The sequence below is a fragment of the Cebus imitator genome, unplaced genomic scaffold (genome assembly GCF_001604975.1).
Source record: "Cebus imitator isolate Cc_AM_T3 unplaced genomic scaffold, Cebus_imitator-1.0 Scaffold163, whole genome shotgun sequence".
Lineage (NCBI taxonomy): Eukaryota > Metazoa > Chordata > Mammalia > Primates > Cebidae > Cebus > Cebus imitator.
The window spans coordinates 94,069-121,872 of NW_016107478.1; the positions used below are offsets into that span (position 1 = coordinate 94,069).

The following is a 27,804-nucleotide window of genomic DNA, read 5'->3' on the forward strand; positions in this document are numbered from 1 at the left end:
CCCGCCTCCCGCCCGGCTCACCAATCGCAAAGCCGCGCTGACGGGGGCGGGGACGGGGGCGAGATTAGGAGCGCTCTGGCCCCGCCCCACTCTAGACACGAGTGAGAGGTTTTCCGGAAGTTTAGCCAAAGAGAGAGAACACGGCTTTCCCCAAGATCGTTGATTGGCCGGGACTGACGGAAGTACCCTCTAGGAATTTGGGAGGTGTAACTCTATGATGATTTAAGTGTGGTGTTTCCGCACACTGCCAGGCCTACCCACTCCTCCAGGGGACCCACTTGGGACAAGACCCACTTGTAACCATGGTGACACACTGGGCAATTTGGTTTCTAATCTATCCTATGATTTTTATGGGCTTTCCATTTAAATAATATAACGTTGTGAAACAGTTGGAGAAAGACACCTTTATTACAGTGCCCAAGACAGTCTTTAAGACACGAATTCAAACTTCCATTCACAAAATAGTTTTTCGGCAGCTACCAGGTACAAGCTGCTGCTGTAGACACTGGGGACAGTGAACCAAACAGACAAAATTCACTGCATCAGTGTAGCTTACGTTCTAGAGAGAACACAGGCAATAAACCAATACAGTGAAATTTAAGCAGTGCAGGGAATGGAGCAAAGAACTCAGTAACCAAGATAAACGGTATTTTAATACAATTGTTTTTTTTAAAAGCAAAATTGATGTAAAAAATTCATGGAGAACAAATTATCAAAATTTAAAGGACAATCTGTCAGTCAGCTGGTGCTAAAGGCTATAAAGAAAAAACTACAGAAGGAGAATGGAGTAGGGGTGTTAAGTGTTAGTGACTTTTTTTTTTTTTTTAGATAGTTTTGCTCTTGTTGCCCAGGCTGGAGTGCAATGGTGCAATCTTGACTCACTACAGCCTCCTTTTCCTGGGTTCCAGAGATTCTCCTGCCTCAACCTCCCGGGTAGCTGGGATTACAGGTGTCCGCCACCACACCCAGCTAATTTTTGTAGTTTTAGTAGAGACCAGGTTTCATCATGTGGGCCAGGCTGATCTCGAACTCCTGACCTCAGATGATCCACCCACCTTGGCTTCCCAAAGTGCTGGGATTTACAGGTGTGAGCGCCTGGCCAAGTGTTAGCAATTTAAAATAGGAGGATCAGAAAAAGCGTCATCAAACAGGTGACATTTTAGCAAAGACGGGAAGGGGGTGAGAGACACAGCCTTGCAGATATTTGGGGGAAGAATGTTCCAGACACAGGAAACAAGAAATGCAAATGTCCTGAAGTGGGAACTGCATGTTACATAACCCTACCTAATAACAGCTACAATTATTGAATGCCTAAAACATACCAGACCCAATGCAAGACACTGGTGATTCTGATACTGGCCCCAAGAAGCTCTCAGCCCGCCAGGATCTTCCAGGAGCAACTCTGTGTGATAAGTGGTATGATAGGGGCTGACCAAACCCCTGTGGGAGCGTGGGGAAGGAAGGCTTCACTGAGGAGGTGACCTTTGAGCTGAGCCTAAAGAATGAGTGGCTTCTACCCGGACAAGAATGGCAGTGGGTGTGAGTGCAGTGTTCAGGTGGAGGGACCAGGATGTTCAGAGGCACAAATCAGGAAATGATGAGCCAGTGTGAGGGAAGCGTGGGGTGTGGTGTGGTTTACTTCTTTATTTCTCCCAGCTCCTAACACAGAGCTTGGCACACAGGCTAGAGCAGTGATTCTCAACCTTGACTGCATTAGTCACTATACGCACCCCCCCACACACACCTGTCCCGAGATGCTGGTTGTGGGTCTGGGGTGGGCCCAGACATTGTTATTTTATAATTCCCCAGGAAATTCCAATGTGCAGCCAGGGTTAGATCTGCAGGCCTAGAGGAAAGGCAATGGACAATCTGGTGGTGGAGGGGACAAGGGGTAGATGCCATGTTATTATCCTGATATTATAGTTGAAGAAACCACAGCTCAGGTGGAGCACAAGACTGCATCTGCCCACCAGCTAGGAGGTCAGGCAGAGCTGGTGTGGACCTGGACCAAGTCTCTAAGAGCTTTGCTGAGCCTCTACAGCCCAGTGCTGTGGTAGAGGCTTTCACCAAGGAGTGCAGTCCTAGAGTTCTTACTGGACTGATATTCCTCACTCGTCCTCTTTGGGGGTAGGGGGTAAGCAAACTTCAGAATTTCTTGGATCTACATATCCAAAGTAGCCCTTAATTTCTCCCTGCTCCTGTGCATGTTATTACATCCTTCTGATCCTGGAGAAGCCAGGCAGCTGTCCTCAGCACCCTGAGGTGTTAATTATTTCTCAATTAGCAGTCCCCAGGCTTTAGAGCATAGTGGTGTGGAGAGGCCTAATGACTTGTCCTGTTTATACACCCCCACATCTTCAGAGCACTTTACCAGTGGTAACTAATTAATGCTTACGACCCCCTTGGGAGGCAGGCCAAGACTGCTGCATTTTACTGTGAGTTTGCGGGAGGCTCGACCGCTCCAGGCTGCAGAATCCCATCAAGCCAGCTGCAGAGCAGATTTGCTCTCCATTGAGAATGTCCAGGGTGGTGGAGATCCGAAGGTCGTGGAAACCTGGAATCTAGTCCTGTTGCTGCTAACGACTTCCTGTGTGACATTTCAATCAATCAGTTGATCATGATTTTTTGGATGACTTGATTTACAGAGTTTATTCATGGCTAAAGCCCCATGATGCACCACCCTACCCCTGCAAAGAAAAAAAAAACCCACATAGGAAAAAATGTGTTCATTCTCTCATTTCTTAATTGGTTATTAAAAAGAAAGAAAGAAAGAAAAGGACTCCACACTTGCCTTGGTGCCCCACAGCCCTGGGAACACACTACGCACTTAGGCATTTTCCTTGGCCAGACTAGGATCCCCTTGAGGGCAAGAACAGGTTTGGTTTTTTTCTCTATCCTCATCCCTGAGCAGAGGCCCTGGCCCAGTGTTGGGGCTCAGCATGGAATTTTGCTTTTTGGTTTATTTGTTGTTTTAATACGGCAATCGATGCATGAATGGATGGTTTGCCTTCCCTCAGATCATAGGCTTTTCTGATCTGACACACTGAATCATCCTTGCACCCAGAGCCCCTGGCCTGGCATCAGGAGGGACTCCCAATGTGTGTTGAATAAGGGAATGAAGGCAGAGTTAATGATGGACTCCCCAACCTCACGAGCTCACGGCCTCCTGGAGAGGCTGCCTCTCAAAGCGGTGACACAGTGCCTGTGGTAAGAAGCTGTGAGGAGGGAAGTGCAAGGTGCCGAGGGAACGCATTGCAGATTAGGGGAGAGGACGTGACATCCAGCCATGAGGTGGGATCAGGGAGGGCGTCTCAGAGGAGGGGTACTTGGAATTGGCCTTAAGGAATAAATAGGAGCTTCCCAAGCCAAAAACAGGGTGGAAAGTCATTCTGGTCAGAGAGTCAATACATTGCTACTGATAAGGAAGAAGGCTAGAGACAGTTCTGGCTGGAGCACAGAGCACCCCCAGGCATCATGGACACACAACTGAAGAGTCATTGGAAGCTAGGTGTGGCAGGGCCTGCTGGACCAGGCTGATTTTATCTTCATCTTTGTAGCCATTGAAACCTTTCTGATGAGGAATGATCCTCTTCTCTGCCTCCCTCTTCCCCCCAACACATATAAACTTCTGCTCCGAGCACAGTCCCTGGGCACTTTGCATCCCACTCTGTAGCAAGGACTTGTCGTAACTGGAAAGTATGATTGGCATCCCAGGAAGGCAGCCTCCTCCTCTGCTGCATGCCCCTAGGCAGACCCTGCTCATGTGAGAAGCAGGCCTATGGGCAAGAAAGGGGAGGACTACACCAGGGGAGGACTGGTCCACTGTGTTTTTTGTCTGAAGTGAGAACTCAGATTGGAGTAAGAGGATGGCGAGATAGGCTGGAAAGGAGACTCTTACAATAGCCCAGACTAGGGCAGTGCGTGGGAGGAGGAGGAGACAGAGTCCAGAGGTATCTGTCCAGAGACAGTCCAACTGATGGACTCCTGAGCCCACCCCTGAACCCTTAGCCCAGCCCAGCCCAGACAGGCTGGACTATGAGGGTGGCTTTGCAGTCAGGAAGGCCTTGACTAGGAATCTGCCCAGGCTCTTCTCAGCTGCATGACCTTGGTGAGTTACTTATTCTTTTCTTTATCCATAAGACAGAAATAATAGCACCACATGGGGGGATTATGAAGGGACACTGAGCGATGTCATTGAAAGCATCCAGCCCATCCTCAACCCTTGTTTACTCACTTTCTCTCCCTTGTTGACTCTGGGGACCCTATTGCTCCCCTCATCCATCATAAGGAGAGAACCTTCATGCTACTGCCGCTGCCTCTGGTTCTGAAGGACTCCCCACTCTCACCACTGTGTAGGATGCAAATCTCCTTTGGTCTTCGAGGGCCCCTTCTCCTGCGTCCCAGAGTATACCACTTGTTCATTTATTCAGTGCCTGAGCCTAGAGGAGCGGAGGCCAGCTGGAATTAGGAAGGTGGGACTCTGTTTTTATGAAGATTCTTCAGAATTAGAGTGTGGCTACTACTGTTGTCACCATTCTCATCAACGTTAACATTTATAGAGCCCTTTCTATGGGCCAGGGACAGTATTAACTACTTTACACCTGTGGCTCTCTTTCTCTCTGTCTCTCTCTCTCTTTCTTTTTTTCTCTCTTTCTCTTTCTCTCTCTCTTTGTCTTTCTTGACAGAGTCTTGCTCTCTTGCCTAGGCTGGAGTGCAGTGGCCTGATCTCCCTTCAGTGCAACCTCTGCCTTGTGGGTTCAAGCAATTCTCATGCCTCAGCCTCCTGAGTAGCTAGGACTACAGGTGCACACCACCACACCCAGCTTATTTTTTTGCATTTTAGTAGAGATGGGGTTTCACATGTTGTCTAGGCTGGTCTGGAACTCCTGAGCTCAGGCAATCTGCCACCTCGGCCTTTCAAAGTGCTGGGATTACAGGTGTGAGCCACCGCGCCCGGCCCACTTTACACTCATATCTGATTAAATCCTTATGACGACTCCATGAGGCATAAATATCACAGTTATATCCACTTTACAGATGGGACAACCAAGGCTCAGAAAGGTTGGTTGGCTTCTCCATGGTCCACACGATGAGTAAAAGGGGAAGAAGGGAGTCATACCCGGGTTTGCTGGATGCACGGCCTGATGCCTGCACTCACAGCTTCCAATAGCAACTTATTTGTATCAAGCATGTCTTGACCCAGCACCAAAATTGCAGGAGCAATCACCCAAACAGACCTTGTCTGACTTGGCCCCTCTGTCTGGAGGACTGCTCTTCAGCTCAGTGGCACCCCCATCAAGAGCCCTTCCTTGAAGCCCCCATAGGCGGAGGCTCCCTCTCCTGACACCCCTTATAATTTTGTCTCCCATCTGACCAGCTCACTCTCTGAAACGTGTCACAATTCTGTATGTAGGTGTGACAGGGCAAACAGACCTGAGTGCAAATCCTCATTTTGTTACCCACTTACCATACGGCCATGAGTGAGATATTCAACGTCCTCAAGCCTCAGATGCCTTATCCTTAAGATAGTAATGACATGTCCCTCGTGAAGCTGTGATGTAGATGAAATGAGTTTGCCCATGTCAAGGGCCTAGTACAGTGCCTGGCGCATAATCAGCGTTCAATAATGTTTGCTATTGTTGTTATTCTGATGTTGATGATAGTGCCCCTGGCTGGCATGATGCCTGGCACACAGTAGGTCATGGAGCACACACAAAAAGTTCATCTCTATCCCACTAGACTGCAGACTCCCAGAGGGGAGGGCCCATGTTTATCTCTGGCCCTGCTAGATGTCATAATGAATCTCAATATATATTTGCCAAATTAATGTATTTCTAAATAATTCCATCAATTCATAAAATGCCCTGCTAAAAATACAACAGAGCAAAATCAGTAATAATCTGTCAATCAACAACTACTTTTGCTTCTTCTTCTTCTTCTTTTTATTTTTAAAGACAAAGTCTCTCTCTGTTGCCCAGGCTGGAGTGCAATGGCTCGATCTTGGCTCACTGCAACTTCTGCCTCCCGGGTTCAAGTGATTCTCCTGCCTCAGCCTCCCAAGTAGTTGGAATTACAGGAGCTGGTCACCATGCCCAGCTAATTTTTTGAATTTTTAGTAGAGACAGGGTTTCACCATGTTGGCCAGGCTGGTCTCTAACTCCTGACCTCAGGTGATCCACCCACCTCAGCCTCCCAAAGTGCTGGGATTTCAGGTGTGAGCCATCGTGCCCAGCCACCAACAACTTCTTTTGGTGCATCTCTTTAGGTTAGCTCTGCAGAGCACTGGGCACAGCCAGAAGTCTGGGACATGCTGTGGGTGCTCCAGAACAAAGGCAAAAATCAAATGTCTGTGTGTCTGGGTGTGATTCTAGCAGTTTATCTGGTGTCCTTCCTGGAATGATGACAGGAATTCAGTTCCTTTTGACAAAACCACCTTTTCTCTTTGGTGCAGGCTTTGGTTTAGGTGTGTGGGGCTGGCAAATACAATATTAAACACGGTAGAGTCCATGCCCTCCAAAGCTGGTGTCTTAAGAGGGGAGTGTAACGTCTGAATCCAGACATATCTCGGTTTGCTTCCTAGCTCCAGCACTCGCTGGCTGTGTGACCCGGGGCAGGTGACTAGACCTCTCTGGTCTTCAGTTACTCTATGATGGGGTTGGTAACCCTCCTGAAATGTTTTGGGGATCAAGCAAATAACAGTACAAAACTTTGTAAACTGAAAGTACTGTATTAGTGATAGAAATATACTAGTGATAGACTTATATTCAGATCATCTGTTTGTAAGATTAAGGGTACAATGAGATAATGACTTTTAAGTAATTAAAGGGGATTATGTATGTAAAGCGCTTGAAGGGCACCTGGCACACAATACAGTATTAACCATTTTTTTTTTTTTTTTTTGAGACGGAGTTTCACTCATGTTACCCAGGCTGGAGTGCAATGGCGCGATCTCGGCTCACTGCAACCTCCGCCTCCTGGGTTCAGGCAATTCTCCTGCCTCAGCCTCCTGAGTAGCTGGGATTACAGGCACGCACCACCATGCCCAGCTAATTTTTTGTAGTTTTGGTAGAGACAGGGTTTCACCATGTTGACCAGGATGGTCTCGATCTCTTGACCTCGTGATCCACCCAACTCGGCCTCCCAAAGTGCTGGGATTACAGGCTTGAGCCACCGCGCCCGGCCAGTATTAACCATTTTTAATACTCCCTTGCAGCTGGCAGCCGGGAGCAATGGCTCATGCCTGTAATCCCAGCACTTTGGGAGGCTGAGGTGGGCAGATTACCTGAGGTTGGGAGTTCGAGACGTGCCTGACCAACATGGAGAAATCTCGTCTTTATTAAAAATACAAAATTAGCCAGACATGGTGGAGCATGCCTGTAATCCCAGCTACTTGGGAAGTTGAGGCAGGAGAATCACTTGAACTCGGGAGGCGAAGGTTGCGGTGAGCTGAGATGGCACCATTGCACTCCAACTTGGGCAACAAGAGCAAAACTCCATCTCAAAAAAAAAAAAAATACTCCCTTGCATCTGCTGTTCCTCTATGTGGCAGCTGTCCCTGCAACCCCGTTTTCACAGGGCTCACTCCTTCACCTCCTTTGGGTCTTTGCTGGAATGTCACCTTTGAAGCTAGAACTCCCTGACACTCTATTTTTCGCTTCAATCTACTCCTACTCCCAACACCCCCAGCACTCCTGATACTCTCTTGCTTTATTTTCCTTCATAGCATTTATTGCCATTTAATATAGTAAAATCTTTCCCATCCGCGGTTTACTTGTATTCTGTTCCCCACCCCACCCCTAACCCCAGTAGAATGTAAGCTCCATGAGGGTGGGGATTTTAGTTTGTTTACTTCACTGCAGCATCCTGGTGCCTAGACTGAGGATACCAAACATTTTCTTTAAACAGCCAGACCATATTTTAGGCTTTGCAGGCCATATGGTTTCTGTCCTAACTACCCAACTCCATCTTTGCAGCACGAAAGCATCCATAGAAATATGTAAACAGATAAGCATGGCTGTGTTCCAGTGAAACTTGGCTTAATTAGCCAGGCACTGTGGGGCCTGCCTGTAGTCACAGCTACTCAGGAGAGAGAGGCAGGGGGATCACTTGAGCTCAGGAGTTCGAGGCTGCAGTGAGCTATGATCTCACCACTATATCCAGCCTTGGATACAGAGTAAGACAGTGTTTCAAACAAATAAACAAAAACAAAACCCCAAAAAGAAACTTTATTTAAAAAAAAAATCAGGCAGCAGCCAGAATTTGGCCTGTGGGCCACAGTGTGCCAATTCTTGGCCTAGATCAACGCATGGCACATTGTATTAGCTTGGTGCAAAAGTAATGGCAAAAACTGTGATGACTTTTGCACCAACCTAACAGCTGCTCAATAAATATTTATTGACTGAATTGTGAGCAAATGAGCGCAGGACTCCTGGAGACACCTGATACAGTCTTGGTACATAACTGTACTCAATAAACACATATTCCTTCCTATTTTGTACTTAATAAATATGACAAGACAGGCTATGGTAAATTGTATTAGAGGTATGAAGACAGTGCTGTGGGAGAATTGAGGTGGTGGCTCCACCCCTTTGGATGCGGGAGGACTTCAAGGGTGTCTGTATAAGAGTTCTCCAGAGGGACAGCAGATGCTGGAGACGATGTGGAGAAACAGGAACACTCTTACACAGTTGGTGGGAGTGTAAATTAGTTCAACCATTGTGGAAGACAGTGTGGTGATTTCTCAAGGATCTAGAAATGGAAATTTCATTTGACCCAGCAATCCCATTACTGGGTATATACCCAAAGAACTATAAATCGTTCTACTATGAAGACACATGCACACGTATGTTCATTGCAGCCCTGTGTACAATAGCAAAGACCTGGAACAAACCCAAATGCCCATCAGTGATAGTCTGGACAAAGAAAATATGGTACATATACACCATGGAATACTATGCAGCCATAAAAAACAATGAGTTTGTGTCCTTTGTAGGGACTTGGATGAATCTGGAAACCATCATTTCAGCAAACTGACACAAGAACAGAAAGCCAAACACCGCATGTTCTCACTCATAGGTGGGTGTTAAACAATGAGAACACGTGGACTCAGGGAGAGGAGCATCATACACTGGGGGCAGTTGGGGGGGAATAGGGGAGGGACAGCGGGGGGTGGGGAGGGATAACATGGGGAGAAATACCAGATATAGTATGCACCTAAAGTAAAATAAATAAATTTTTTTAAAAAAAGAGTTCTCCAGAAAAAAAGAACGAAAAGACCAATAGGATGTGGGTGTGTGTGTATACACACAGACAGAGAAGACAGAGAGAGAGAGAAAGAGCAAGAGATTTATTTTTAAGCAATTGGCTCATATGATTATGGAGACTGGCATGTGCAAAATTTGCAGAGTGGGCCGGCAGGCTGGAGACCCAGGGAAGAGCCAATGTTGCAGTTCAAGTCCAAATTCCCTCTTGCTTGAGGGAGGTCAGTCTGTTCTAGTCAGGCCTTCAACTGATTGGATGAGGCCCAGCCACATTAGGTAGGCCAATCTGCTTTACTTGAAGTCCACAGATTAAAATGTTAGACTAATCCAAAGTATGCTCTCCAGGACCAGCCTGGCCAACATAGTGAAACCCCATCTCTACTAAAAATACAAAAAATTAGCCAGGTATGGTGGCACACACCTGTAATCCTAGCTATTTGGGAGGCTGAGGCAGAAGAATCACTTGAACCTGGGAGGTGGAGGTTGCAGTGAGCCCAGATCACACCATTGCACTCCATCCTGGGTGACAGAGTAAGACTCTGTTTCAACAAAACCAAAAAAATGAAAACAAAAAAACCCAAAATATACCCTCACAGAAACGTCCAGAATAATATTTGATCAAATATCTGGGAACTGGTTGTCTTAGTGTGTATATACTGCGATAATAGTTGTATAAAGAACAGAAATCCCCTCCCCTCCCCTCCCCTCCCTCCTTCTTCAGGGTCTGTTGCAGAGACTGTACTGCAGTGGCGAGATCTTGGCTCATTGGCAACCTCCAACTCCCAGGCTCAAACGATTCTCCTGCCTCAGCCTCCTGAGTAGCTGGGATTACAGATGTGCACCACTACTGCCCAGCTAATTATTATACTTTTAGTAGAGAGGGGGTTTCGCTATGTTGGCCAGGCTGGTCTCGAAATCCTGGCCTCAGGTTATCCTCCCCGCCTTGGCCTCCCAAAGTGCTGGGATTACAGGCATGAGCCACAGCACCCAGCCCAGAAATTTGTTTCTTACAGTTCTGGAAGCTGGAAAGTCCAAGATCAAGTCACTTGCTTTCAGTTTCTGGTGAGGGCTTCTCTCTGCTTCCAAGATGGCACTTTCTTGCTGCATGCTTACATGGTGAAGGGGACAAAAAGGGAAGAATGCTCTGTCCTCACATGACAGCAGAAATGGAAGGCTAACACGGGCCAGGCAGCTCTCCGAGGCATCTCTTATAAGGGCACAAATCCACCCATGAGGTCAGACCCATGACTTAATCCCTTCCCCCAAAGCCCCATCTCTCAATACCATCACGTTGGGGTTTAAGCTCCAACCTATGAGTTTCAGAGGGACAGATACACTCAAATCATAGCAGTAGTCCAACTATGTTGACCCATAAAATTAATTATCACAGTGTGCGAAGCTGCTTCCCCCACAAGCAGACCCTAAGTCAAGGATTCAAGGGCAAGTGGTTTATTTCGCAGTGATCCCAGGAGCACTGTTGGCGAGTGGGGAAGTAAGACAGAGGAGAGGGAAATGAATCCAAGGTGTGACAATGAGCAGGTTTTACTGCAGACAACTGGGTGGGCCTCAATCCCTCTGGGAGTCAGTGCCAGACCGCCTCAGAATTCTCCTCCTCCCAGGGCTTAGGAGGCTGGGGTATCTATCCTCCAATGTCCATTCACCATTGTTAGTAGAAGGCTGCTCCTGGACCACCCGGTGAGTCCCGTCTAACACGTGCTTGGGCTGAGAGAAAGCCCTCGGTTGAGAGTGGCAGATGCTTGCGGTAGGATCAAGGGCACGCGCCTGATGGGTGAGGGCAGAGGGAATGTGGGCAGGGCACTTTAGTGATACTTGGGCTGACCTTGCAGGATAAGCTGCCATCTTGTTTAAGACACCGTTTTCCAAGTCTTTGACGCTCACCGCTAAGATTAATCCTAAATGGAACAGTTACTAATAGCTGTGCCAGAAGAGAGGCAGAAAGCATTTTCTTTCCCTTGTGCCCAGTGGGAAAACTCTCTGGGAAGGACTGTGATTGGCCGAGCTTGGGTCATGCACGTGCTCTTGCGTTCAGGGGGGCGGGGTATTATGATTGGCAGCCTCTACCACTATTCATAATGAGGGGAGGAGCAGTTAGGAGCCCACCAAGCAGGGGTGTGCTACTCCCAGCAGGGAGGGGCCTGGGCAGGCCAAACAATGGATCTCCTGCACAGGAAGAGTTCTTTCGTTTTATTTTGTGGGTGACAAGTAAAACTCACAGAGGAGCTGCAAGTCTAATGAAACAATTTACATGCCAAAATAGAACAAGCCTCACCACAGAGCTATTGATTGGTTTGGAAACACAAACAGGAAACATCCATCCTAATTGTATGTATTCAGAGTATAGAGCAACATATGTAATAGAGGAGAAAATAATCTAAACTCCAAATAGTTAAAAAGCCATTCACTAGTACGCTTTAGCCTGCCTGCCATTCAATGCAGTATAAAGGGACCTCAGGGGAAAGTTACTTAACCTCTGTGAACCTCAGTTTCCTCGTCTGTAAAACGGGAATGATGCTGATGGATAGCTCATGGGCTTGTGAGGATTAAATGGGATAAGGTGTGAGAAACACATGCTCAGCGATTGACCACGGCAAGTTTCCAGGACATAGCTTTTTAAATTTTTTTTTGCGGCGGCGTTTTGCCGTTGTTGCCCAGGCTGGAGTGCAATGATGTGACCTTGACTCACTGCAACCTCCACCTCCCAGGTTCAAGCAATTCTCCTGCCTCAGCCTCCCAAGTAGCTGGGATTACAGTCACATACCACCACGCCTGGCTAATTTTGTATCTTTAGTAGATATGGGGTTTCTCCATGTTGGTCAGGCTGGTCTCAAACTCCAGACCTCAGATGATCCACCCACCTCAGCCTCCCAAAGTGCTGGGATTACAGGCGTGAGTCACCGCGCCTGCTCAGGACATAGTTTTGATGACGGTGATGAGAATAATTTCCTGCGACCTCCACATGGGAACCTTCCCGGTTCAGGCAGCTGTCCTTCTGTGGCCACCTGGAGGTTGGCTGGAGCTTCTCCAGAGCTCCACAGGAGTCTGCTCACCCGTCTCTCACCAAGAACATCCCCTCCTCTTCTCATCTAAACACTAGAGAGTGGTCAGGTGCGGTGGCTCACGCCTGTAATCCCAGTACTTTAAGAGCCCGAGGCAGGCAAATCACATGAGGTCAGGAGTTTGAGACCAGCCTGGCCAATATGGTGAAACCCTGTCTCTCCTAAAAACACAATAATTAGCCAGGCATGGTGGCGCTGTAGTCCCAGCTGCTCAGGAGGCTGAGGCAGGAGAATCACTTGAACCCAGGAGGCAGATATTGCAGTGAGCCAAGATTGTGCCACTGCACTCCAGCCTGGGCAACAGAATAAGACTCTGTCTCAAAACAAAACAAAACAAAACAAAAAACCACTACAGAGGTTGTATTCCAACGAGAACATGGGAGGCAGGAAAGGTGCTCTAGGGGGAGCAGAAGCAAGGAAGAGGGAAACGAGAGCAGGTGTGGAGCCGGCTGTGCAGCTGGGGTGCTATCTGGGAGGAGGAGCTGGGGAGAAGGAGGGAAGCTGCTGTGTCTCTAACCCCATAAGCAAGCCTCACCAGAGACTCCAGCCCCAGGAACTGGGAAGGGTTTCTCACTGGAAGCATGCCCGCAATGCCGGGATCTGTTTCCATCTGCTCATTTTACTGCTGAGTTGTAAAGTGCTAAATGTCATTATCCTCCCCTTCCTTAAACAAGGAAAAAAGTTAACAGTCTGAGAAAAGGCGATATTTCACTTCATTTGGCATCCAGCCACCATCACCCACATGGGTGCTCCCTTGGGGTCTGGCTAGGGAGGGAGAGGAGCCCTGTTCTGTTCTGCTTTCAGCATCTAACACCGCTCTGTGCAGGCTCCAGGCTGGGTGGCCAGGTCGCAGCTCAGCCTGGCTGTTGGCAGAGGAGCCAGCCACCCTCTGAACAGCTCAAACACTGCAGTAGGTGCCAAAATGGAGGAAAGTAACTGGTTCAGGGTCACTCTGCTCATTAGGGTCTCTTCTATATCGCCCGAGAAGGTGAACTTGAACCAAGGAAAATTACAGATTTCAACTCAATAGGACAAACTCACAAGACTTAGACCTGTTGAAAAAATGACTCCTTCATGAGGTAGTGAGCTGTTCGTCTGCCAGTGGCAGGCAAGTGTTGACTAGACCCCCCCCTTCAGAAGCCTCACTGTAAGGAGGAGTCTGCTGGTCGGTGGCAAAAGAGCTTGTGACTCAGGTTCTTTCCAATTCTGAGACTCTGGAAACCTGTAACTGAGAATCTCACCCATTTTCACCATCTTTAACATGCCTTGCCCCTGCCGTCTAAACAGGAGTTTCTGGCTGCCTGATGATGGCATGGCATGACACAGAGGGAGTGAGCAGGCAGAGCAAGGTGTGATTCATCTTCATTGTTCTGATTACGGGGTCATTAAGGCTTTCACTCTGCAGTGCTCCCTCGAGGAACTCCTGCTGCTTCGGCTATATGACACTGATCCTCACAGCGGCCCAGTGGGCAGGGGTGTCCCTCAGGGCTCAAAGCTGTACTTAAACAAACCCATTGAAGCTGCAGTCCTTGGAGACTGAAGGGGGCAGCATTAGGCCAAATCCCAAGGTACAGAAACAGCCATGCCCTCGTCTCCATTGGGCTGTGGAAAGGCCACTAACCCAGGATGAGTATGGCTGGTGTGGAGAGATTAGTGTTGCTAGTTAAAGCCTTCAATAGCTTCCCTTAGGTTTCCCACTGATCCCTAGGGCCCAGTATAACTTGCTCACCATGGTCCAGACTGTGACCTCCCTGAAGGCAAGGACAGGGTCTGTTTTGTTAACCACTGTAGCCCCAGAGCTTGGCAGTATGCTGGGCCCTTGACCAGCGCTTGGTAAATATCTGTTGAGTGAGTGAATGGAAGACCTTGGTAAATATCTGTTGTGTGAGTGAATGGAAGAGCCAAATGAAGTGGTCTTCCTGAATGTGACAGAAGTGAACTCATCAAGCGGGCATTCCTAAAAGGGCAGACAGCGCTGTAACACCCAGATTGCACATGGAATTGTAATCCCCAATGTTGGAGGTGGGGCCCAGTGGGAGGTGATTGGATCGTGGGGGTGGTGTCTCATGAATGGTTTAGCACCATGCCCCTAGTGCTGTTGTCATGACAGAGTTCTCACCAGGTCTGGTTGTTTAAAAGTATGTAGCACCCCCACCCCCTCTCTTGCTCCTGCCCTGGTCATGTAAGACATGTCTGCTTCCCCTAAAACCTTCTCCATGATTTGAAGGTTTCCCGAGGCCTCCCAAGAAGCTGAGCAGACGCCAGCATCATGCTTCCTGTACCTCCTGAGGAAACGTGAGCCAATGAAACCTCTTTTCTTTATAAATTACCCAGTCTCAAATATTTCTTTGTAGCCATGTGAGAAGGGACTAGTACAATGAGTCTGGAGGTTTGGACAAGTCCCTGATCTTTGGGCCTCAGTTTTCCCAATCACAGAATTGGGGAACTGGCGTGAGGCTGGATAGGAGATAGGAAGAAAGGCCATGTTTTCTGGTTGAGCTCTAGACCTTAAGGACCCTTGGGCTGCAGAACTGGCCCCAGCCTCTGTCATGTGGACCTGGTAATGGACCCATCTTTGGGACTGAGGTGCCACATCACTGCTGGGTGTTTACTGAGTTCAGTAGCCAAAACTTAGCCTGTCCTCTATGCCAAGCTCACTGCGGGCCATGGCACCAAATGGGTTGTGGTTCCTGCTATGAATGACCCAGAGTCGAAATGGAAATGGACATGCAAAGAGACAGAAAGAAATGCAACACAGTGGGGCGAAATGGCCGAGAGCTCTGCATCTTTGAAAGGGAGTGATTAATGAGAGGGGGTAGGATGTGCAAGACTACCTGGAGGGGGTGCCTTTGAGCTGAGCATTTGGGGTAGAAATGACAGGAAAAATGCCAGTGGGGGGAAAGGGTGGACAAAGGCACCAAGGTAAGGCAGTGTGGGAGCGGAGATCAGGGGTAAAGTGACAGGCAGGGTTGGTGCTCACAGGGCACAGAAGAGGCCCAAGTCTAGGCAGAAGATGACACAGCTCCTGCACAGGGCTGTGTTCCAGGAGGGAGCACTAAACCATGCTGGCCTGGTTCAGATCCTGGCCCTTCACATACATACCTGTGACCTTGTTCTGTGTCTCAGTTTTCTCATCTGTAAAATGAGGATTCTAATAGCTAACCTTCAGAGCTGCTGAGAGCATTAAGTGAGATGACAACATGAGAGTACATTAAGTGAGATTACATGAGATCGGCATGGAGTGGGCAGTCTGGGAAATGGTTCTCTCTCTCTCTTTGGCCTTTTGTTAATATGCAGATACTCCTGAGATAAGCTATAGTGGGCGTCTGTTGGCCACTTATGAAATTAGGGTGAACGAGATTATCAGAAAGTTTACTGAAAAAGTTATGAGAGGACAGGGAGGCGAGGAGGGGGAAATGCATGCCTTTGGGGACAGGAAAGGCAAGAAAGGAGACAAAGACAGACTTCAGCAACCTCTAAGTTTTGCCAGCAGACTGCCTTAAATTCAGTTTGTTTGTTTAAGGAAGGAGAAGAAAGAAATGGGTTTCCAGGCTGGTAGGCACGGTGGCTCAAGCTTGTAATCCCAGCACTTTGGGAGGCTGAGGCAGGCGGATCATGCGGTCAGGAGTTCAAGACCAGCCTGGCCAACATAGTGAAACCCCGTCTCTACTAAAAATACAAAAAATTAGCCAGGCATGGTGCTAGGCGCCTGTAATTCCAGCTACTCAGGAGGCTGAGGCAGGAGAATCGCTTGAACCCGGGAGGCGGAGGTTGCAGTGAGCTGAGATTGCTCCATTGCACTCCAGCCTGGTCGACAGTGCAAGACTCCATCTCAAAAAAGAAAAGAAAAGAAAAAAATAAGTGGGTTCCCATCCTCGGGATGATCATGGGTCACAGTCTTGGGCAGAGGAGGGATGGGAGTGGGTGGGGTGAGAGTGGACAGGGCTGTATGTAGCCTGCTGTTGAGTCACCTTCTGGCCTCTGCTGCAGTGGCCATGAGAGGAGAAGGAGGGTGAGAGAATGTCACCATTCAAAGTGGTGAACCATGGTGAGCCATGAGGTGGAATTCAGGATCCTTAGAGGGGCCTCACTGCCAGGTTTGACAGGTACCCGGAATGCCACCATTACTGTTGAAGCATTGTCCCAGAGGATATCAGAGTGACCCATGTAACAAGTGACACACAAACCTTTAACATATAAACACTGAATACTTTCGTGTTGATCAGTTTATTAGTATTTTTCCAAACCTGAAGAAGGGTGAAAATAAGTTGGACGTACAGCGTGGGGAAAACAGTAAGTGCAGCTTTGGACACGCCACTTCCCTCCTACAGCTCTCAGTGTTCCCCTCTGCACAATGACGGGCTTGGAGTGTTGATGTCTAAGGCACCGAATTTCAGTCTGTTCTCCATCCCTCAGTGGATATGTGAGATGCAGTGCAGGGGTGCTGGCCTGTCCCTGGTAATGAGTGAGGACATGGGCAAAGCAGTGAGTGCAGCCTGGAATCCCAGCTACTTGGGAGGCCGAGGTACAAGAATCGCTTGAACCTGGGACGCTGAGATTTCAGTGAGCTGAAATCTGGCCACTGCACTCCAGCCTGGGTGACAGAGTGAGGCTCTGCCTCAAAAAAAAAAAAAAAAAATTCTATATGACTATGATTCCAAAAGTGTAAAATTCCAAGATTTTCTTTAGAATTGGTAGAATGGTTAAGATTGGGGCAGGGCTGGGTGCGGTGGCTCACACCTGTAATTCCAGCACTTAGAGAGGCCGAGGTGGGCGGACCACTTGAGGTCAGGAGTTCGACGCAGCCTGACAAACATGGTGAAACCCCATCTCTACTAAATATACAAAATTAGCCAGGCGCGGTGGTGCACGTCTGCAATCCCAGATACTCCGGAGGCTGAGGCAGGAGAATCGCTTGAACCCAGGAAAGCTGAGATCGTGCCACTGCACTCCAGCCTGGGCAACAACAGCAAAACTCTGTCTCAAAAAAAACAACAAAAAACAAAAAAAGAACGATTGGGGGTACGTGGCACCTCCTAATGGGTGGGTCCCCTAGGTTCCCCTAAGAACAGGGAAGTCAAGTGAAGGTTCTATTCACGGGCTGTATTTCAGAGCGTTTGGGAGGCCTTTCCGGCCAAGCTGACCACGGAGGAGCCCTCCTGGAAGAGTGACAGAGAGGCAGGAATGCGCCCTGAGCACCAGGCTTAGGTCCTGTCCCCTCACTCACTAGCGGTGCAATCTCGCCCTCTGCTCTAGCCATAGCTTTTCTGGCTGCGGGAGCTGAGACCCCACTCCAGCCAACTAAAGGGGGCTTTCACGTGAGGACAGAGTGTGGCCCACGGGAGTCCAGGGACAGGCACTCGGACCTGAGGGATGGAGCGCCTGGACTAGAAAACGGCCACACTGAGGCACGTGTCTTCTATTTCTCTCGGGAGCCTCACAACCACCTTATTTTACCTGTATGTCTAGAAGATTCTGTCCCTCAGCTGGCAGCTTCGCGGCGTTCTCTCACCTCTGCTGCCAGCCTCTCCTGCTCTGGCGAATCAGGCCTCCAGTCTGGGTGGGCATATTTCAAACCGCCCGGTGTCGCAACGTCCCCATTCACAATTCCCGACAGAGAATCGAACTGGCTCCTCTCCCCGGCCAGCCGAAGGCAGGGGGGCCGTGCGGACCTGGCCCCATCAGCCTCGGGCGCCGCGGCGGGGTCCCTGGGAGCCTCCGGCCTGGGTGCCCACGCCCTATAAGGAGACCGCCCGGCGGTCCCGCGGCGCGCTGGCGGCCTCGCCCTCGCGCTCCATGGTCTCGAAGAGCAGCCGCACCAGCGCGGGCCGTCCCTGGGCCACCAGGGCCCGGGCCAGCCCCAGCACCTCGTCCGTGTGCCCGCGCCACACGCGCTGCAGCTCCTGGCGCAGGCGCGCCGCGGGGTACTTGTCCTGGGCGCGGCGCAGCCAGGCGTCCACCTCGCGGCCCAGCTCGGCGTCGCTCAGCTGCGCCTGGCTCCACTGCGCCAGCAGCGCCTCCAGCAGGCAGCCGAAGCCCTCGGTGTGGCTGGAGCCCGCGTCGTCCAGCTCCACCGCGCGCTTGAAGCAGGCCGCCGCGTTGGCGTCCTCGCCCTTGATGCGCAGGCACTTGCCCCGCAGCAGCTGCAGCTCCGGCAGAGCGGCGCCCAGCTCCGACTCGCCCGCCTTGGCCAGGAACACCAGCGCCTGGTTGAGCGCCGCCTCGTCCACCGCCAGCAGCTCCTGCACCGCGTCCACGCCCATGTAGTAGTAGACCTGGGGTGGGGGACACGGGGTGAGCCCTTCACCGCAGGCGCGGCCCCCGGCTCATTCCCACCCCATGCTTGCTTTAAAACAAATTCCACACTTTGGGAGGCCGAGGTGGGTGGATCACGAGGTCAAGAGATCGAGACCATCCTGGTCAACATGGTGAAACCCACCCCATCTCTACTAAAACTACAAAAAATTAGCTGGGCATGGTGGCGTGTGCCCGTAATCCCAGCTACTCAGGAGGCTGAGGCAGGAGAATTGCCTGAACCCAGGAGACGGAGGTTGCGGTGAGCCGAGATCGCGCCATTGCACTCCAGCCTGGGTAACAAGAGCGAAACTCCGTCTCAATACAACAACAACAACAACAACAACAACAACAACAAATTCCACTCCTTCATTCATTCCCACCCTCCCTCCATCGACAATGATGAATCACACGTTTTATTTCTGCGCCTCTAGAAGAGAGTACACCGATTCCAGTTCCAGCCCCTTCACACCTAGCCGTGTAATCTTGAGTGAGTCTCCGGATCTCGGTTTTCTTGTATCTAAAATTATGATATTGTCACTTGGTGGTGGTCATTCCCTGAACACAGATAGAGAATAAGACATCTTCTAGATAAAGAATAATGTCCGCACTTCCTCGAGTGCTTAAGAAGAGCCAGGCCTTATTCAGTCCTCACCACAGCTGGAGGGGGTGGGAGCTGTTATGAGGGGTGCATATTTTTCCTCTGTCTCCTCGGTGCCCAAGCCTAGCCTGGCAGGGAATAAACAGATTCTTACTCAGCCATTCGCTAAGCCAAGACACTGCCTTACCTGGCCGATGTCCAGGTATGTCCTGAAGCCTGGGCACACCCTGACCACTTCCTCGAGGTCAGCCTTGGCACAGGCCAGGTGGTTCCTGTCAGGCATGCCCCCGAGACCCATCTTGGCCCGCTCCAGGTCGTGCAGGTAGGTTCTGATGTGGATCTGCCAACAGAGAGCCAGCGTAGGAAGGATGATCCAGGCACGGGCCTCTGCCCTCCTCTCTGCTCTAAATGAACCCAGTCCTTTTTTCAACAACAACCAGGGAGGTTCTGCGATGCAGTAGAAAGACCCTGAGGCCAGGACCCAGGAGTCCTAGGTCCTACTCTTGGACCAAGTTGGGCTAGCCACACCTCCTTTCTGGTCCTTAGCTTCCCTGTCTGTGCAATGAGTGGGCAGGATGAAGAAAGAGCCCCTCGTTCATTCAACAGATATGTATTGAGTGCCCACCATGTGCCAGTCCTATGCTGGGTACAGGAGGTACCGTGGTAACAAGATATATGAGGTCCCTGCTCTGGTAGAACTTAACATTCCAGTAGGGGTGCAGTCAGTAGTAAACTTTGGCATTTTAAGTGGTAAGTGCTATGACAAAATAAACAGGACAACAGGATAGCGGTGATCGGGGAGGGTTATTTTAGGCAGGATGGCAGCACTGATTTTGTGAGTCTATGTCAACAAGCAGTTTGGGAAGAATGGCAGGCGGCCCCAGCTGACAAGTGTCACATTACAAGTGATTTCAGACCCTTGCTTTCCTGACTTCCTCTATTTTCCCCACACTTAGAGGATTTACAAAGTTTGGAGGTTTCGGAAGGGTGGGGTTGGGGTGGGTAGGAGGAAGCAAGGGAAAGGGGGTCATTGTTGTTGAAGGTATTAATGCTTTATAGTCATCAGAAGGGCTCTGGTTACAAGGCAGCATCATGGGGGCAGGGGTAGATGATTCTCTGAATTTGGGGTCAGTTGGACTAGGGTTTGAATTCCAGTCCTCCGTTTAACCCCTGGCTATTAGTCATGTCATCTGGAGGGAGTTCCACAACTTCTATGAACCTAATTGCTATATCTGAAAAATTAGTACATGAATGTCTTCCTTGGGGAATAACCATGACGACTGAAAGAACATATTCTAGCCAGGACCTAGCATATGGCAGGTGCTCAGTTCATTCATTCCTTCAGCAAATGTTCATTAAGAGCCTCCTCTGTGCCAGACACTGTTGCAGGCACTGAGAATACAGTAGACAGCAAAACCACAAAAAATCCCTGCCCTCAAGTGGCTTCTATGCTTTGGGGGAGAGAGACAATGAACATGATAAAGATGTGAATAGTGTGTAAGGGAATGATTAGTGCTAAGAAGAAAACTAAACCAGGAAAGGAGAACATAAAATGCTGGCGGTGGCTAAGTGTGGTGGCTCATGCTTATAATCCCAGCACTTTGGGAGGCTGAGGCTGGAGGATTGCTTGAGCCCAGAATTTGAGACCAGCCTGGGTAACATAGAGAGAACCCTGTCTCTACAACAAATAATTTTTTAAAAATTAGCTGGACGGGTGTGGTGGTACACCCCTGTGGTCCCAGCTACTTGGGAGGCTGAGGTAGGAGGATCACTTGATCCCAGGAGTTTGAGGCTGCAGTGGGCCGTGATCACGCCACTCCACTACAGCCTGGGTGACAGGGTGAGACCTTGTCTCTAAAAGAATTTTAAAAAGAAATAAATTGATAAATTAAATGTTGGCCAGGCTTTAACATTTTCAATTAGATGGCCACTAGAAGACCAGTAGGAAGTGAGGGAGGAAGCCAATCGGATATCTGGGAGAAGAGCATTCCAGGCAGAGGCCCAGGAGCAGAGGGAGGTACGGTAGAGAGGTCATGGGCCAGGGCCGTGCTTATGGGCCGCAGCATGGACTGAAGGACTGAAGCTTTTACACAGATAACGTGAGTTCCCTCCTCCTCACCATCTCTTCTCCACCATCCTGTGCTCCTCTGGTCATCTGAGTAGTACGTATGACCTTTGGAGCCACAGAGAGGCCAGGATCATAGGACAGCAGATAGTGATGAGGGAGGAGGGTAAAGTTGGAGTTTCTGATAATTAAATGCAGTTCCTAGGGGAAGTTCACTGCCTCCCTAGTCCTCTGTGGCCTCATTTGCAGAATGGCACATGTCTGGCCTCTCTCACAGGATTCTTGTGAACATTAAATCAGACCAACAACATGAAAGTGCTTAGTGAAATGCAGGGTTTTATAGAAATATTTTATTATTTACTATTATGGTTAATATCATTAGTGTCTATAATAATAACCACATCAACAACAGTGAAGGAATTTCACTCCTGCCTTGTACCTGCTGGCAAAGTAATTAAGCCACTGAGACCAAGACTGGGAGCAGATTTGCCACCGGGTCATGTACAAGGTAGTAGAGGAGATGAGGGGATGGGGGGACTCTTCGTCTTGCAGTGAACTAACCTTGGAGCTCTGAGTCTGCTTCCTCAAGCATATGGGCTCTGTGTGGGCTCTAGCGGGAAGGTCGGGACTAGTACGGGAAGCTAGCGGGAGACAACGCTCACCTAAGTGTGTAACTTGCAGAGCTAAATAACTATGCGGTGGGCTGCATCAAGAGACACTGAGACCATTAAAAAATATACCTAATATTAGAATAGTTGCAGTCAGTCTCCTATGAGATCTCACTGTGTGCTTGATGCTGAGTTTTACATAATCTAAGTTTCATAACAGCTCTACGAGATGTATTATCATCTCCAGTCTACAGATAAAGAAACTGAGGCTCAGAATCTGGGCAAGAGTATTTTGCCAAAGGTCCCATAGCATGTGGTGTTGTGGGATGTGAACCAAGGCTGTCTGTGTTCAGAGCCAGAGCTCTGATCCACTATATTAAATGACCTCCACTGCCTGTCAGAAAAGCACCTCCTATATCCAAGACACTGTGCTTTAGATGCCACCTCACTGAGTCTGTTGACAACATTTTAAGGAAAGTGTTGTTATTGATATTTTACAGATTTGGGAACTGAGGTTTGGAGGGGTAAGTGGCTTGCTGCAAGTTCCACAAAGCGCAGAGGCCACATTTCAACTCTGGTCAGTCTGATTCCACCCGTGCCAATACAGAGAGTCTGGTGGCTCACTGACCAGCCACTGTAGAAGGGATTCCTGCAGTGAGTGGAGGCTCCTGCATTCTTTCACTCACAAACCTTACAGGGCTGAGTGCAGTGGCTCACACCTATAATCCCAGAATTTTGGGAGACTGAAGTGACAGGACAGCTTGAGCCCAGGAGTTTGAGACCAGCCTTAACAACATGGCAAGACCTCATCTCTACAAAAAAAAAACAAAAATTAGCCGGGTGTGGTGGTGTGCACCTGTAGTCCCAGCTACTTGGGAGGCTGAGGCGGGAGGATTGCTTGCACTTAGGAGGTCTAGGCTGCAGTGAACCATGATGGCACCACCATGCTCCAGCTGGGCGACAGAGCGAGGGCCTGTCTCAAAACAAACCAAAAACTTTATAGAACCCAACTGTGTTTTTTAATGGCTCCTAAGCTCCCTTCCACCATGGGGACTCCCTGACCTTTGGGCCCTGGCAACAAGGTCTTGGCCTCTGGCCCTTGTTCTCTGATTCCCGATGGCAGGGTAGGGTGGGCTGCAGGTTGACCCACCTTGGCCCGTGTGCAGTACGCCTGCCAGTTGAGCTCAGGATCTCGTAGGGCATCCAGGGCCATGTTGCAGGTTCCAATGGCCATATCCTGCTTTCCTAGGAAGTGGAAGATTTTGGCCAGGCGATTGAGGATGGGCGGTTGGTTCTTGGCAATCTCGATGGCCTAGGTAAGGCAGGAGTGAAAAAGCAAACCACTTGCCTGGCTGTCAGCCACAGCGGGCTAAATGGCGCTGAACCACAGGAACCCCATCTCTGGATACAGCCATACCACCATGGTGCCTTTCCCCATAGCCACCCTTACCCACCTGTCAGTAAATCGTCATATCATGGAACCCAACATCTTGGGGCACAACCCATCGGCACTCAACTCCTGAGAGCCTGACCCACGACATCACCCATCACATCCAGTAAAGCCTTCCAGACTCCAGTCAGACTCCTCCTTCCCAGTGTATATTCCCCGTCTTTCTGGGACACATGAGAGGAAGCGCCAGAGGCAACCCCCCTCCCCCATCCTTACAAAGCACAGGGTTTCTACCTGGTGATAGCACTTACCCCTACTATTGTCACTGACTGCTTCCCGTTGTAAGCAACTTGCCTTAGTGTCACACAGCCTATGGGGAGGGCTGGCAGGGAGACCCCAGCTAAACCCATCTTTCTACTATGCCATTGGGGGTGGGGAGGTAGGGAACTCCTGGCAGAGGGGATACTGTGAATGAAGGTCTTGAGGGAAAAAGTCTAAGGATCTATTTCAAGGCTGGAGAAATGGGGTGGGGCCAGATTGGATATGGGGAGGGTCTCTTTTGTATTGAATGAAGAGAGGATGGAGAGCAATGTCTGGAGTAGGTGTACTTCCTGAGTGGGCCACAAGGTGGGGGATGATACCCAGAGAAGCCTGTGTTCTGGGCAGAGAGGCTGGGGCACCAGGGCACGTACCTTGCCGAAGCAGTCCAGAGGGTCGGTCCCCGAGTACCCACAGTCGTGGATGCCCATGGGGGTGGTAGAGAAGGTGTCCTTCCGCTCCAGCAGCATTCCGAGGTAGCACCAGGCCAGGGCTGGGGGTGAAGGGTGGGAGAGGGTCTCTAGGATGCAGCAGGGTGGAGAGAGGGAAGGGGCCATCTCCATCCTAGGTGTCACCCATGAAGACAAAGCAAGGGACAGTAGTGTGAGATCACTGAGGGCAAACCTGGGACAGAGAGAAGCAACGGTGGAGAGAGGGGCCACGTGAGGGGTTAGTGAACCTATTTTAGTGCTTATTCTATGTTCAATGTGTCATCGGGGGGACCTCATTTCAGGTACATAGGTCTTTTCTGACTTCAGCTCTCATCGGCTCTGGTGGTTCTACTCCTGGCTGTGCAAAAAAAAAAAAAAAAAAAAAAAAAAGACTCCTCTCCAACAGAGGATTCAATCTCCTGACCATAAGTAGGGGAAATGGGGTAAACTGCCGCTCACCCTCCAGGTCTCGAGTGGCAGAGGGGAAGCCTGCAGTCACACTGACTTGTAGTTGGCATGTTCACTTGGGCAAGGCTCCTTGAGGTGCACGGATGAGTGTAGGTGACAGGGCGAGGGGGAAAGAAACAGGAGCCAAGAGGGGGAGGCAGTGCCAGAGGTGGGTGCCATGCCAGCGGGCTGGTGGTGGGGGCAGAGGCTGCTGTCCCGCCCTCCCCTGAGCCCTACCTCGGTGGTGGGGGTCCTCAGACTTGAGCACTTGCCGGAGCAGGGCCAGGGTGCGGTTAAAGGCGGGCAGCCTCTTCTGCTCCTCACTGCCCAGCTCCAGGAGGATGCCATCTAGCCTGTGGCCGAGAAGGAGATGTGGCTGGTAGCGCACCCTCCCGGTTGTCCTATGTGCTGCCAGCCCTGCCCAGTCCCATGGCGGGTGGGGAGGCCTTGGGGATCTCTTTCCAGTAGGATGGGTCCAGCCACCTCTGCCCCTGCCCTGCTGGTGGGTGCCAGGTCACACCTCTCCCTCCCCCATCCCATACCCCCCATCCCCCTCTTGCCTGACCTGATGTAGAGTGTTGCCATGGTGAAATACCAGCCCCTTTTCTCCTCCATCGGGATCTAGGGAAGCAGAGAACAGCCCACGCTGCCATTACTGAGGTACTCTGGCCATGGTCCTTAAACTCCCACTCTCCCTGAACTCCAAGAGGCAGCAAGCACAGCGGGAAAGGCTTTGACGTTAAACACCCTTGATTACAGTCCTGGCTCTGCCATGACTGGCTGGGTGGCCTTGGGCAAGTCACTTCACTTCTCTGACTACAGAGGCTTTGTGAAGGCTCCCAGTGAGGTGGTCATCCAAGAGCAGGTATGGCGAGCATTTTTCTCCCCACCTTCCATAGGCACCCCAACACCAGGGCGCACACCCGACTGCCCACCCTCTCCATGCCCACCTGCCTCCCCCTTTGGTGCCATCCCTGCAGCCTTCACTTCCTGAGAAAGCCCCTTTGGGCATGTTAAGTGAGCCCAGCTCAGCTGAAGCCCAAAACCCCCCTGAACTGTTTTGCCATTATTATTCCTGCCAACCTTGCTGTGCAACTTGGGCACCAGATAAAATATTTATGCAGTTATTTATGGCAGTAGCTGCTCCAGCTTCGGGAAGGAATTTTAATGAAAACCAATAAAACCCCCAGTGCATATCAGCAGCTCTCCTTCAGGCTCCAGCCCCTCCCTCCACATTCATCTCCTGTCCCCGACTGCAAGCTTCACTCTGCACTCGATAACCCCCTCTCCCGCCGTGGCCTCCTCAGCTGTGGGGGAGGGGGACCCATCATCTCTCTACCCCATCCCCAGCAGCTGGGTGAATGCATTTGTGAGCACCTACGGCATAAGGCCCTGTGTGGGGTGCTCTGGGAATGTGGCACTGAATGGGACCTGCACTCTGACCCAAACATGCTCACAGCCTGGCTGGGGAAGCAGACTCAGGCTTAAGTAACAGGACACGACTGAGTCCCTGCGTGTGCCGGATCCTGACACCCATCCTCTCCATCTCACAACAAACCTATCCGGTAGCTGTCATCCCCATTTTATAGAGGAACACATTGAAGCTCAGAAACATAAAGTGACTTGCCTGAGGTCACACAGCTTTTGAGGGCCAGAGCTGGGATTCAGTCCCATCTGTCAGCCTACAAAGCCCATGCTTCTTTCCCACACTGGGTTGCCAGTAGCTGTGGTAGGAAGCCAGGTCTGATCGAGGCCATGTGAGCGGTACAGAGGAAGTGCTGGGGATGGGCAGGCCACTCCCAGCCAGGGAATGTGGGCTTACAGGGGATCTTGAGTCACATTGGCCCTACAGAGGGTGAGCTCCAGATGGAGGGCTCGGGGAGCGGAGGCCTGGAGATGTGGGGGATGGGCAGTGTGTGTGTGAATGAGGAGCTGGGGGAGCCAACAACGGCAGGTCAGGCTGTGGCTGCTCTGAGGATACCTTGGATGAATTCTGAGGGAGGAAGGGTGGGAGAGAGGGGTCCTTGCAAGTCAGATCCCACCAACTGGTGTGACCGCCCATCAAGACAGAGTCTGGAACCCAGGTCCCAGTCAGACCACCCAGAGGCAGCCCCACTAATTGCATTTCTCAGTCAGTAACCCCTGAGTATCTTCTCTGTGTGGCTCTTGGATGGGCAATAAGGACAGGAGAGGAAAGGCAGGTCCCACCTTTAGGGCTCTGGGTCCTGCAGGAAGGCCAGACCCAAACACACGATTAGAGTAGAAGGAACACTGGGACTATGCAAGTCAGAGGAGGTGTCCTATACAATCCAGGAGTATCACCAAGGCTTTCTAGAGGAGGAGGTACTAGGGCAGGGTCCTCAAGGACAAGTAGGAATCACCCAGGTGGATATGGAGAGAAGAGTCACTCTAGGAGGATGGGACATCAAGTGCAAACGCTCACAGGTGAGTGAGCAAGCCATGCCGGGGTCTGCATGCAGCCCTAGGGCTGGAACCCTGGTGGTAAGGGGTGGAGGGAGGAGCCAGCAGGAGTGTACCAGGAGGGACCCCTGAGGCCCAGGGTCAGGACATAGAGCTCATCTGCAGGGTAGTGGGTAGAAGGAGACAGAGCTAGGGGGTTGGGCCCAGTGGCTCATGCCTGAAACCCCAGCACTTTGGCAAGCTGAGGCAGGAGGATCTCTGGAGCCCAGCAGCAGTTCAAGACCAGCCTATGCAACACAGCAAGTCCCGTCTCCTGAAAAATCAAAATGGAAATAGCCAGCCATGGTGGTACACATCTGTAGTCACAGCTATTCTAAAGCCTGAGATGGGAGGATGGCTTGGGCCCAGACGTCTGAGGCTGCAGTGAGCTAGGATAGTACCACTGCTCTCCAGCCTGGGCAACAAAGTGAGATGCTGTCTCTTAAAAAAAAAAAAAAAAAGACGCTAGAGTTCAGGAATGCTGAGATCCGATTGATGTGTGTTTTGACATTTGTACCACCTTGAAAGGTAATCTTGTTTCTTAGGTGGGAATATGTATATTGGGACTTTAGCTGGGAATAGGACTGTCTGGAGGGGAGAGAGGATTGCCTCAAGGCTTAAAGAGCATCCCTGAGAAGTGGGGAGCATTTCCCAAAGCAAAATGCAGGGATAGGGCTCTGGATACCCTTATCCGCTTTACTTACACTGGACCTAGGAAGGAAGAAGGAGACTGGGATTTAGGGAGCACCTAGTGTGGGCCAAGTTGGCGAAAGCCCCTGATGTGATGTCAAAGCCTGACCACGTGAAGGGTCAAGAGAACATGGTGTCTCAGGCTTCCTGGCTGCTGCTGCTT

General features: G+C 50.4%; 1 protein-coding gene across 2 annotated transcripts in view; it reads right to left on the minus strand.

Moving 5' to 3' along the window:
- Nucleotides 1-7,468: 7,468 nt before the first annotated feature.
- TTC22 (tetratricopeptide repeat domain 22) overlaps nucleotides 7,469-27,804 on the minus strand; it is a 33,090-nt gene continuing 12,754 nt past the window's right edge. Inside the window, exons 2-8 of one of the 2 annotated variants that reach the window (XR_001829699.2) lie at nucleotides 25,057-25,112; nucleotides 24,729-24,844; nucleotides 23,988-24,106; nucleotides 23,056-23,217; nucleotides 19,420-19,572; nucleotides 17,352-18,612; nucleotides 7,469-7,516 (exon numbers count right to left, since the gene is read on the minus strand). Coding sequence is in view for 1 of the 2 variants with exons in the window: in XM_017543971.2 (XP_017399460.1) it covers nucleotides 18,076-18,612; nucleotides 19,420-19,572; nucleotides 23,056-23,217; nucleotides 23,988-24,106; nucleotides 24,729-24,844; nucleotides 25,057-25,112 (1,143 nt within the window). In the remaining variant the exon portion in view is untranslated. Of the gene's footprint in view, nucleotides 7,517-17,335; nucleotides 18,613-19,419; nucleotides 19,573-23,055; nucleotides 23,218-23,987; nucleotides 24,107-24,728; nucleotides 24,845-25,056; nucleotides 25,113-27,804 lie in introns of those variants that run through there. The other variant, XM_017543971.2, reaches the window with a different exon arrangement.